Source organism: Periplaneta americana, chromosome 1, assembly GCF_040183065.1.
Source record: "Periplaneta americana isolate PAMFEO1 chromosome 1, P.americana_PAMFEO1_priV1, whole genome shotgun sequence".
NCBI lineage: Eukaryota > Metazoa > Arthropoda > Insecta > Blattodea > Blattidae > Periplaneta > Periplaneta americana.
Window position 1 is genome coordinate 213,069,175 of NC_091117.1, and position 13,527 is coordinate 213,082,701.

Sequence of the window (13,527 nt, forward strand, 5' to 3'; positions counted from 1 at the left end):
ACGGCTACTGTCTTTTGGGATCGCAAAGGTGTTCTTTTGCTGGATTTCATGCCAAAAGGCACTACGATCAATGCAAATCGTTATTGTGAGACTTTACGAAAACTACGGCGAGCCATCCAAAACAAGAGGCGAGGAATGTCTTTGAGAGGAGTTGTGCTTCTTCACGACAACGCCCGCCCGCACACTTCTGCTTCAACTCGAGAATTGCTGGATCAATTCGGTTAGGAAATCTTTGATCATCTGCCCTATAGTTCAGACCTTGCTCCTAGCTATTTTCACCTTTTCACTAAGCTGAAAGACTTTCTGGGTGGTACGCGTTTTGGAAGTGATGAAGAGTTGAAGAAGACAGTGAACACCTGGCTTAATGAACTGGCGGCAGAGGAGTATAACACGGGAATTCTAAAGCTAGTGAACAGATACGACAAATGTTTAAATGTAGGTGGTGATTATGTAGAGAAGTAAAGGAAGCTTCAGTTATGTAACAGACTTTGTTTTTTGAAATAAATATATATATTTTTTTAATTATTACAACAAAACGGTCGTTATTTCCTGGATCCCCCTCGTATTTGATTGTGTATATTAATTTATTATTTTCTTATGATCTTCTCCTGATGTTTTATTGTAGGAACAAATTATCTGATGTGCAATGAATGCCAAGACAAATACAGTCTACAGTTCCAGTGCTTTCCCAAATTTCCTGATTCAAGAACATTTCAGCCTGGTGGTGGTAATGTCAGTGTAGGAAGTAGCAGTGGGACTGTATTGCCCAGCAATCTGGCCCAAGTGTTGGCACCGGACCTCATGGGAAGTAGCTCTGTGCATGACGAAGGTATGTAGTGCATTAACCAAGATACATTAGTGTTATGAGCGTGTGAATTCTTATACATAGTCTTTGCGAAAAGTGATATATAGTGAAAAGTAATACATGCGCGCAACAAGTACTTCTTAATATTACTACAAGTAATAAAATGAGTGTGAAACATGTACAACTCTCCAGAAAGGATATTGTTTTTAATATGTTTGAGGGGAAAGATAGAGATTTGAGTACTGAAAAGAACATTGAAATTTTATATATGCTATTTTTGCAATTGTATACTATTTTCAGATTTAGCAAAATTATTACCATTACAGATAATTAGTAATTCAAAATAGCAGCTGCATTTTGTGCATTTAAGTGCCATTTCCGTGATAATTTCCACAAAGATCAATATTTCTCTGTGGTTCTTTTTTCTGTTTATTCCTGAATGTCATATGAATAACATCATATACAATCATTTGAATATATTTAGTAGAAATATTTCATTAGATCAAAACTATTTTAATAAATAAACTATAAGTGTTATACTGTAGTCACAACACTGTTATTCCCGGCGTGACTCCTCTTTGCTTACGTCTTGGGAAGTGAAGGCTCTATAAAGTCTAGGTAGGTAGTATCGTTCGCCATTTTTGTTCTTTCGTTGCCGAGCTACCAGACGAGGAATCTGTTTGCCACACTGTTAAACATTATTTGCCACTTGACGTCCTCGTGTGCTTTCTGCGAACGCCAACGAAAGAGCCAAAATGGCGGGCGATTATATTAACCCTTTGAAGCGCAGTGGTTACAGTACATAACCACCTTTTAAATTTGAGTTTCCTGCCTACTTACAGTGTGACTTTTATTTCAAAACTACTGCGTTGCGTTCACTGATCCCTAGTAACTGTAGAAGAATTTTATTTTCCCTATATTTGTGTTGCTCCACTAAGATGGTCGATGTTGTTGTGTATAGTTGGGGTGTGGAAGACTCGCTACGTGTTTTTATTTCAGTTGTATGCTAAAATATCACAGTTATGTAAGTTTCTATTTAGTATTAGTTGTCTTTCGATCTTTTAGAACATATTTCAATAACAAGATTGTAATTTCTCCGACACATGTGGTGTCAATATAGAAATAATGTGGTGGTTTCAAAACGTAACCACTACGCAAACAGGGTAGTTATGGTTACCATATCCAACAAAATGTTCCATTTTTGTGTCAGCTTATTCATCATGGCTACAAGGAAGAGATGGTTGGTGACAATCACAAAGTGTTTTTGACAACTTTTTCACAAGTGTGAATCTGATGATCTCTAAGGCAGCAAAATATCTATGCATGTGGTACAGTTAGACATGGGCATATTGGTTTACCACACGACGAAAGAAGAGACCGGTACATGAAACATGGTGAGAGTGATAGCCGTACGTCATATGCTGGAGTGTCCTGGCTCAAGTGGAAGGATAGAAGGTCCATTCTTTTCCTTTCTAATTACCACACAACACATGTGAAGTGGCACTTTGCCTTAATTAAATCAGAAATTGTTTCCTTTTGTATCATTCGCAATAAGTCTGAAGGCATTGTGCTCTGCAGTATTGCATAGTAGTTTTACCATGAAACCACCCATTTTCTGTGTAAAAAATGAAAATTTTTAAGATTTTTAAAATTTGAGGTACTTCTCTTAGACAAATAAAAGTTTAATTTCATTGCAAAAACAATTTTTTATTTCCTTCCCAAATGCGTGCATCAAAGGGTTAAGTATTTATCGAGCCTTAGGAAATGCTTAACGTCATCATCATTGAATCACAAGACACACACGTTTAAATGTAGCTGACCTGCAACATGATTGGCTGCCGGAAATAAGAGCGATGGGACTATAGTGGTTCTAGGTTTATTTACAAATATGATATACAGTTGCACACAAAATTGCACTGAAATATCTTAACAATAGTTTGAGATGTCAGAAAAATCGTTTTAATAAGCACAAGTTATGGGTGTCATTTTGTATCTGTAATAGCAATAGTTTCACTAAATATGAAAATAGTATACAATTGCAGAAATAGTGTATGTTAAGCATATGGGATTTCAAGGTTACAGAATTATTCATTGCTGAGGAAAAAAATGTATTGAATTTCACCAATTTTTCAGTACTCAAAGCTGTATCTCCCCTTTTAAGATCCGGCTTTATGGGACTCATCTCATAAAGATCACAATGACAGAAAAGTGCTCCAAAATCATTTGGCAAAAGAACTGCTTTACTCGAACCTGAATTCTTTTTTAGCATTCTTCCAGGTTTCAAATTTCTTCGAAGAAAAAAGAAAGTATTATTTTAAATGTGAATTTCTAAGAAATACTCTATCAATAAATTATTTATATTGTTCTACATCAAACCTAGTCTTTAGTCTCTCCTACATTTCATCACCAGGCACTCCATAGTCTACATGCAATGAGCCAACTGGTGCTAACATTGTTGCTACTGCTTATCTGTACATAGATGTATCTTAATTAATTGTCATTGCATTAATAAGAAACTGATTTTTTTTAAATACTTGACAGCACTATGTTTTACCATAAAGTAATCCACCATACCAATTGGATCTTGGTAGTTTAATTTTACTTTCGCGAATCCCTCTTGTACACTTTTGTGAATAGTTTTTTAGACATTCTGATATATTCAAAAGTAAATAGTTTCTAGACACTTTGATGTATTCAAAAGTTTGTTTTCGTCCTTCACAAGTTTTGAAAACCACACATGATATTCTCTTTGCTTATCCTTATTAATATTATACACCAAATTAATTCTTTTCCTTGATCTTACTTTCAATTCCAAATTCTCGGTTAGCTGATAATACACAGAGAAAAATTGTATGTGGTCGGACAAAACGCAAATTGCATTCGCTACAGAAAATGCACTGCACATATCAAAACGGATTCTATCTGGCCTTACCCTAACATCTCCATTTCATTCACAGGTGAACCAATTTTTGTTGCCAAGAAAGAGTTTTTCATCCAATTGTTTATTTTACTGCAGTATGGAAAACATTCCATTAATTTTAATGACAATGAATTGAGATGTTCTGTTATTTCTAATTTTACGAAACAAGATACATTATCACTTGTTGCCAGAAAGTGACAAAGTAGGCAATAAATTGAATTCTCGATTTTCATCTCAGCAACACCATAAGTTTTATTTCTTTATCATTGCTTCGATCTTATTCTGAATAGTGAACACCATTAAATTTAGACCTTAAGACTGGAATTTACAGGATTTAAGAAGTTAAAAATATCAGATATAATAGAAAAGACTGCAAGCCAAGAGAAGTCCTTTAGTCACATTCCTCTTAAACTTCGTGTTTCAAGAAGCTGAGATGATATTCCAAAAAATAACGAAAAAATCTGAGAATGTAATAAAGTTAAGCTCAATTAAAATACAATACAGAAACAAATCTTGGTTCTTCAGATCCCTTTTCAATTACTTGCAGTAGGGTCCATGGACCATAAGTTAGGAATCGCTGCACTAGATTATGATTTTAATAGTGGAAAGTCCAAACCAGATGATTCTTTATTGTTTTATCAGTTATGATTTTTTGTTAGTAGTCGGTAATGTACCATATGGGAAATGCCTGTTATTATTCAGTTGAGAAGCTCTTGTCATCTAGTCCGCTGTCAAAAAATCTGAAAGTTAGAATTTATAAAACAGTTATATTACCAGTTGTTCTATATGGTTGTGAAGCTTGGACTCTCACTTTGAGAGAGGAACAGAGATTAAGGGTGTTTGAGAATAAGGTTCTTAGGAAAATATTTGGGGCTAAGAGGGATGAAGTTACAGGAGAATGGAGAAAGTTACACAACGCAGAGCTGCACGCATTGTATTCTTCACCTGACATAATTAGGAACATTAAATCCAGACGCTTGAGATGGGCAGGGCATGTAGCACGTATGGGCGAATCCAGAAATGCATATAGAGTGTTAGTTGGGAGGCCGGCGGGAAAAAGACCTTTGGGGAGGCCGAGACGTAGATGGGAAGATAATATTAAAATGGATTTGAGGGAGGTGGGATATGATGATAGAGACTGGATTCATCTTGCTGAGGATAGGGACCAATGGCGGGGTTATGTGAGGGTGGCAGTAAACCTCCGGGATCCTTAAAAGCCAGTAAGTAAGTAAGTCGGTAATGTACCTGTCTTTGATTGCAGAAGTTGACATGCTGTGCATGGAGGGTAATGGGAGAACAACTCCAATGGCGGACAATTTTTCTAAAATAGCTCCGTATCTTGGATTGGGAGAAAGGAAAATTGCACCTGAACCTCTTCTGCTGAAAGAACCAGATCCACTGGGAGCCACTACTGTTCCTAATATCACACTTGAAGCTACGTCTTCAAATCTGTCAGGTATACTTACGATCGATTCGTGCTCTAATTCGGTATTAGTATTACTGCATCTAAGTGCAGAGAAATATTATTTTTGCATTTGAGATGTGGCATAATAAAATTACTCCTACATATGTTGCATATTTTGTTGTTTCCCATTGCCTTCAAATATGGTCAGTTATGAGTATAACCTTTCTGGAATTCTGTTATCCTGGCAAAGTTGAATTCCGTTATTTATGTTATGTTAAGCTATGCTACATTACAATGCATTATATTATATTATATTATATTATATTATATTATATTATATTATATTATATTATACTATATCATATTTAATTAGATAAACCTTTGCTATGTATGGTGGTTATTTTACAGTTTGTACCTAATATATATATATATATATATATATATATAGACACACACACACACACAATAAGTTACGCATTTTTCACATTGTAGGACAACTGAAGTCTGGGACTACGAAGGGTGATGGTAAACATAAATCTTTGGGTGAGCAGGCCTCACTCCTTACATCCTCGCAAGATCGGATCATGGCTCTGCAAAGGATCACAGCAGCAGCACAGATTCTAGTGGCTCGGTCAGTTGTAATGAGAGCTCTCTCCCTACTGTCAGTCAGGTAATGCTGGGTGTTATAAATTCTATATTCTATGCTGTGAACGTAACTGGCCAAAAGGCTTGATACTAGGAAGGATGATGATAATGATTTCGTTACTTGTGTTAATAAATAAGTGTAATCCTTTAAAACCTTGTAGAAGTGTAGACTTCTCTCTGTTAGTTGAGGCGTTATTTAGGGGAAACAGGGGACAATCGCCACCCTTGAATTTGAGATCAAAAAATTAATAATAAATAGTACTACTGACTAAAAAAAATCTGAGAACTGTACTTATAAATGCTTAAGAAATAAAAGATGAACTAGTTAATGACTTTGCTCAAGGTGGTAGGTCTACTCTTTGCTACATTAAGGTACGGTCACACGTCGCTACTTTTGCAGTGCAACTTTTGTACTGCAGCTGCAAAAGTAGTGTGTTGTGTTCACATGTAAGCCAAGTAGCGCTCTGCACGCTACTTTTCGTGCTGCACAACCCGAGTGCAGCAAAAGTTGCAACTGGAGGTTGCGAGTCTGTTCACACACAAGGCACTACTTTTGCAGCTGCAGTCATGCTGCAGGTTTCCATCTCCATGTTGACTTCTCAATATACATTTTGTGGTTATATTCGCATTATTAAGAAACTCATGCGAAAGCTTACTTATCTATTATTTGCTTTTCTGCCCTAACTAGTATTCAGAAATTGACATTATTTTTACGATAAAGCTTTTAAAAACGTCTATATACTTTAATGATAACTAGACATCGGATTTTTAGGCACTAAAAATTGCAGTTTTAGGCACCTAAAATAAGCTCAAAATTTGTAAAATTAGGCTCTAATGAAAATAGGCATTTTAGGCACATCAAGGTATCATACTTATTTCTTTCACTGAAATTTTTAGTTATACACTAAAATACGCACAAAAAAGTATGTTTAAACATTAAAAAAGAATACTATATTATATTTATAAACAGAGCTGCACAAATTTAATATATTGAAACTAATGAAATAATGATTATTGATATCAAGATTACTCATTTTAAGTTATTGAAATTCAGTTCCATGCTCAGACTTTATTATAATTATCTGCACAGTACACCACCAGAATTTTTTTAAATTCTCCACAGTTAACCTTTGCCTTTTGTCACTGAGAATCATTTTGAAAGCAGAAAAACTTCTTTCAACCGAAACTGATGTGAGAGGCGCAAATTTTAAATTAGGTACAATAGAAACATCAATACTTACTGGAACATTTACACTTTCCCCCGATATCACTCTTGATACTTTTTCCAACAATGAAAATCCTACATTCTTATTTAATACGTTGTCCCACTTATTTTTAACTTTTTTCCCCAGTTTCGCCCAAAGCAGAATGTATGTTCACTTGAGCTTCCTTTACTATTGCTATTTGGCTACAAAGAGATTGTTTTAACGTTCTAATTGTTCAATGCTTGCAGGTATGAAAGAAAAGTTTGATGTTATGTAGGCAATATCGTTTTTCACTCGTGAGTCATTCAGACAATCTTTCACTGCTTTCACACACGCTGCACTATCAGTTTCAGGCAATTTATCAATAACTGTGACCACTTCTTTAAAATACTTAGAATAATACACCACTGACTGAATCCAGGTTCCCCATCGTGTAACAACCGGCTGAGGTGGGAGTGGGATATCTGGAAAGTTCTCTCTGAATATTGAAATCCTGGATGGGGCTTTACAAAAACATTTTTTTTGTGTTAGAAATAAACGAATTGACAAGAGGAAATTCATTCCGGATTGTTTCAGAAACCCTGTGAAGGCCATGTGCTAGACAGGTTACATGCGTGAGGTTAGGATAAAATGTTTTAAGAAGTGGAGCTGCAGCAACCATGTATGAGGCAGCATCAGTACAAAACAACAGAACTTTAGAATCGTCTATATTACCTGAGTATAAAGACTGTAGGCCTTTATTTACAAAATAAGCAATGGCTTGGCTATTCACTTTCGAAAGTTCATTAACACATACGAGGTGTGGAATCGAAGGTCCATCAGGACTAAGTTTTCCTACTACCATATTTGCTATATACCTATTCATAGGATCTGAGGTTTCATCCACAGAGACCCATATGTAAGAATCACCTATGTCCTCCCGAATGGAAGCTAAAGTTTCATTGTATATTCTGTCTAAGTAATTTTTTCTTAGGGTCGACTCAGATGGGGTATTTTGTTTGCAGTATTTTTGTAAAAACTGTCTTAAAACCGGATTTTCAATTGCATTCCAGGGAATGTTAGCAACAACAAACGCTCTGGTTAAATCAGCATAGAAATTGCTGCTGAGATTGGAAGAAGTAGGCTGTGTTAGTAAAGTTTGTTGCAGTTGATTTTTCTGCTGAGCTTTAGCCTTATGAGCCGCTCCTTGCACATGCTGCTTTAGGTGGCACTTCTTTTCTTGCGAAATCTAAAAATGTAAAGTAAACTGAATTAAAATAAAATCCTAATTGTTGTATTGCCGTATTTCTATCACAAAGTTAGTGGGTTCGAACAATCAAAATTTTAATGACCTGCAAATACTTTAACTATCGGAATTTAAAAGGTTAAAGTGTAGTGGTCTTAAAAAGAATTACACCTCAGGATAGCTCAGTCAATGTATAAATATTATAGGCCTACTCATTAAAATTAATAGAATTTATATATTTCAACTATTGTTTGTTACATACCTGTTTGCTACAAATCTTGCAGAATATTATTTTTCCATCATAAGTGAATTCTGAATATTCTGTTAGCCATTGCCGGATCAATGTAGATTTTGCACTTATATTTTTCGGCATTATCGCGTTAAACTTCACAGGAAAACGTCCTACCGCTCAAAACTTCTCAACACAAATAAGGTGAGGGAAAGAGCAACTGTTAACGAGCATTCAAATGAACCGTTGTTATTGAGATTCAATTGGACAAAAATACAAAGTTCCACTTATTGTTGCATTTCCTGGTAGTGTTAACACTAGGAGGGCCATTCTTTTAAATATTTTGTAACGGTTTACCCTACTAATTCGCATTTTTACGACTTTTCATAAATATTTCAAAAACACTCTTTCTCCAAAAATTATGATTTTATGACACTCTGAAGGACAGTACAGCTAATCGGTTTCTGACCGAAAACAGTCATTTTTATAGTATAGTATATCTCTGAATCGTAAACAACATATTGCACAAAAACAGCTTAGTAATCGACGACAGCGTCACATACTCAGAACCTATAGAGCAAAGTATCGGGGTGTTGCAAGGCGACCCACTAAGCCCCACGTTATTCAATGTAGCAACAGCTGATATTGTGAACAGTGTCAAGCTAGATGGAGTCAGCATGTATATATATGCCGACGACATGGCCCTAGCGTCCACATCACGGCAAAAGCTTCAGTCCTCGCTAGACCAATTATCAATATGGGCCCGAGAGAACGAATTAGCCATCAATGTAGACAAAACCGTATCCATGATCTTCCGCCGAGGAGGAAGAATAGCAGCTGAAGATACATTCCGTCTGGAGCACAGGGAGCTACAAAATGTAACCCAATTCAAGTACTTAGGAATCACCCTCCAAACGCATGGGTATACGTATACACAACATGTAAGTGAAAGAACCATACATGCTATAAAAGCAATGCATGAAGTACAGCATGTAAGCAAATTATCGCTAGAGACAGCCATGACATTATTCAAAGTCAAAATCAGCCCTATATTGCAATATGGTCTGAACATCATATGGGAGAACCTTACAAAGAGCAATTTAAAACGGATAGAACGAGTGAAGGCAACATTTATTAAAAGAGCCCTATCCATATCAAAATATGCTCCATCACGACTATGCTACGAAATGTCAAGGGAACCCTTCTATTTCGAAGATTTGAGACACCAACTACTGCTCCCGTCCACTGCCCAGTACGAGAATCTCCTACAGGAACTCCGAACGAAGAGGTCACAAATATGGAGCGACTTCTATACAACAGAGGCCATGCTGTCCGACGAGTGGGAGAGACCGTACTACGAACTCAGACACACCATCACACGCTTCGCAGTGCATGGTTTTCATTTCAAGATCTGCAAAACGACAGGCTACCATGAGCCCAGTGCAGAGTGCGTGTGTAAATTGTGCGAAGGTGCCTGTGAAAGATACCACGCCCTTCTTATGCAGACTAAGAATCGAATCACTAACGAGTTTCTGTAGTGAATAAGCTTCCATGGAACGAACACACCAAATATGCATATTTTGCGCTTTTCTACCTATTATTATATCTCTGAATCGGTAGCAGCACATGTTGTGATTGTTGCCTGCTTCAAAACTAAGGTTGGTTCTTTGTCGGCATTTATGCCTCCAAACATGTTAAATTCGGTGAAATCTATTGCGAGTGTCGTGAGATTCAAAACATTTTGTTTCCTTTATCAATGGTTTCATGGCCGGTGTGAAGCAAATTTTCCACTTTTTAAATGCCTTAAATTTCGCAGTGAATGCATGTATAAATTATAAAAAGTAAGAGTAAAATGCGAAACTTTACAGTGAATTAGGCATTTTTAGGCGAATATTAACAAATTAGGCTCTAATAACCGTTTTAGGGCATTTTAGGGCACTATAAAACTCTTTGAATACCTTTCAATTTCCATGAAACACAAATATTAATAATTATTTTTACTTTTCTCCTAAAGAAACAAAATAGGCATTTGCCCTAGAATCCGATGTCTGATGATAACCAACAGCATATTCACGTAATCAATGTTGGCAACCCTCCTGCTTGGAACTACGCTACGGAAAATTTAAAAAATAAATTATATTGTCAGCAATTATGCTCAGACTGTGTTGTGTATTTAATAACTGTTACAAATAATTTATTTTCATCACATTTAACATTAAAATATATCCAAACAATAAAAGTATCATTGGCACATTTGGGTGGTAACAGTGGTCGCAACCACAGCAAAAGTTTCAACAAAACCGACATCAAAAATGCTGCGGCTGCAACCCTGAGAACCCTGTTCACACGTCGCTACTTTTAAGCTGCGCGCAGCATGGAACAGTAGCGGGCAGCAGGTTCGGCAGCCGCTACTTTTCGGGTTGTACCGTTGTTCACATGTCACAGTACAAGAGTTGCGCAGTTTTTTTGTACTGCAGCGCTGCAAAAGTAGCAACGTGTGACCATACCTTTAGTATTGTTACAAAACTTTTTCCTTTTTTGAAATTAAAATGTCTCTATTAATAAAATTGTATGTTCATTTGTTCGCACTTACGTCATATTAACAGCAAGTACATGTAAATTAGTATGTATTGTATAAGTGGGATAAGAAGTTAGAACTAATGTTATGTTTGGAAACTGGAAATGTACTGTAGAGTGGGTAAACTTGCCCACAAAAAAAAATTAAACCATGATATCAATCCTATTTGTGACTTAAGATAATAAAAAATTACTTGAAAAATGGAGAAAAAATTGTTGAATGCATCTGATATCATGTTTAAATCTTTTATTCTTTCGATCAAGTTTACGCCAGTTTACAGTATGGAAAATAGATAATTTCAGAGAAAAATAGGGAGGAAGTGTGTCATGCAATATACTCTATAAGGTCTTTCCTTTAAAATCTTGCCCTCTCTTTCCCATTTAAAAACTGAAATGAAATGACACCTCTGTCTATGAGTTGCAGACATGAACTGTTTGATTTATTTATTTCAGGCCTCCTTATAACCTTCCTTTTAAAGAAAGTATTTTGAATGCTATATTGCCTAAAATCTTAATAGGAACTAACTTATTATACATACAATTTTCATAGAAATCGGTTCAGCCATTATTGCGTGAAAAGGTATCAAACATACAGGCAGACATACATACAAAAATTTCATAAATGCTATTTTCGGTCTCGGGATAGTTAATATATTATACATGTTAACACCACTTATTTTTGAAAAAGCGAAAATTACCAGGAAAATTTAGGTTATGGATTTATTATTAGTAGGCTATAACTTTTTTTGCTGTAATCATTTTTCCGGTCGTAATGCTAGAAGAACAACTCCAGGCTTCCTAGCAAAATTTTGGAAATCTCTTTCCCTCCCAACATCTATTTTAAGAGAAATAACTATTGCCACTGTCAGGGGTTCCTTACAAATTTTAAAAAACCGTTGCTATTATTTACCTTAATTATTGAACTTTTCAAGATTTTTCACTGTTGTAAACTTTAATTGTCTTTAAGTGAATATTGTATTTAACGCATTATACAAATTTATTATTATTATCTGGTATGCTTTGTCTACGGGCAACCTCAAAATTTGAGGAAGCAAAAATAAAACTGGGGGAAAATCTGTAATTTGGCAGTTTGCTTAATCAATCAATCAATCAATCAATCAGTCAATCAATCAATCAATCTTCTTAATGTATCCAGCTGTTCGCTGACAACATAAAGTCCACTATAGTCCACTGTAGTCTATTCAGTTGTTGTTTTTCACGAGAAAAGAGGGGTATTATGATCGGTGTTCATTATGGATGCCTGTTGCTAGTAGCCAGAGTTGGGGTGTAATCAATATATACTGCAGGGCTGTGTCTTCTGCAACTGGTACTGACGATTTTAATTTACTTCTTTTGTGGTTTATGGATGGACAGTATAGAAGAATGCTGTTATGCTTAAGAGTGAATATGATAATTACATAAATTCCTCCCTTCCTCCAACCTTCCCCTCGTAAACACTTACTTTCAACACAATTATTATGTGCAAAAAGTTTTGATGGCAATGTTTCGTCTTTTGTGGTCAGTGGGACATCGTGCAGTCTGCCTGCAGGCTTGGCAGCCATCGGATTGTCTGACATCCGGAAGGTAGTGCGTCTTATGAGCTTGACTGCTGGAGACCGAGTTGAACTGGCTTCTGATCTTCAGCAACCCCTTACTGAAGGAGGACCCCGACCAGGCGGAGGAGCCCCTTCCCTGCAGTTAACACACCTAACTAGTCACCTGCCCCCAGCAACAGCAACCTGTCTTAATTATCTGAGCTGTGCAATTGCTGCTCTGGCACAGACAGATATGGAGGCCTCAGAATTGGTGTTGCACATGTGCACTAAGGTAATAGCACTAATTATTATTATTATTATTATTATTACTATTACTAGCTGTACCCGTGTGCTCCGCTGCACCCGTTAGAAATAAATATAAAGTAATTACATAATTAAAATAGGACATTTGATCCAGGGAACATTCGTGTTTGATAGAGGGATAAATCGTTTATTATGTTACTTAATTTAAATTGTATTAAAAAAATTAAAATGCGATCATTTTGATCCAGAGACCACTCATTTGGTCATAAAAATTATTTTAGGAAATACAGGAAACGAAAACCTATCAAGTTTTCTGTGCATAAGAAGCTATTTTAATCTTACCTGTCCTGGATTCACTCAGAAGTTACTGTAATAACATTATAGGCCTAGCATTATGTCCATACAGAGAAACTACACTTTCCAATGGTGAATTAATAATTAATTATACAAATTGGTTAATATAGCTTCCGATATTACTTCATACAAACACAGAAACATTATCTATTTATTTATTTTATTTATTTATTTATTTAATAATAACATATACATAAAAACGTTACATTAAAATACCCCGAAAGAGCAAAGCTCGTGTTCGGGGACAGTTCCGTTACATAGATACACATACTTTGTAGACAAAATACTTAAGAAAAAAGCTCACATAAAGATTGTAATAAAATTAGTAAATAATAATACTAATAATAACTGAGTGAAAAAAGA

The 13,527-nt window shown here is 35.8% G+C and overlaps 1 protein-coding gene across 3 annotated transcripts in view; it reads left to right on the plus strand.

Annotated features, from left to right (window-relative positions):
* LOC138707915 (probable E3 ubiquitin-protein ligase HERC1) overlaps positions 1 to 13,527 on the plus strand; it is a 178,360-nt gene that overhangs the window by 108,488 nt on the left and 56,345 nt on the right. For all 3 annotated transcript variants that reach the window (XM_069837981.1, XM_069837962.1, XM_069837972.1), the window contains exons 44-47: positions 626 to 829; positions 4,987 to 5,181; positions 5,623 to 5,800; positions 12,535 to 12,838. In XM_069837981.1, coding sequence (XP_069694082.1) covers positions 626 to 829; positions 4,987 to 5,181; positions 5,623 to 5,800; positions 12,535 to 12,838 — 881 coding nt within the window. The remainder of the gene's footprint in view (positions 1 to 625; positions 830 to 4,986; positions 5,182 to 5,622; positions 5,801 to 12,534; positions 12,839 to 13,527) is intronic.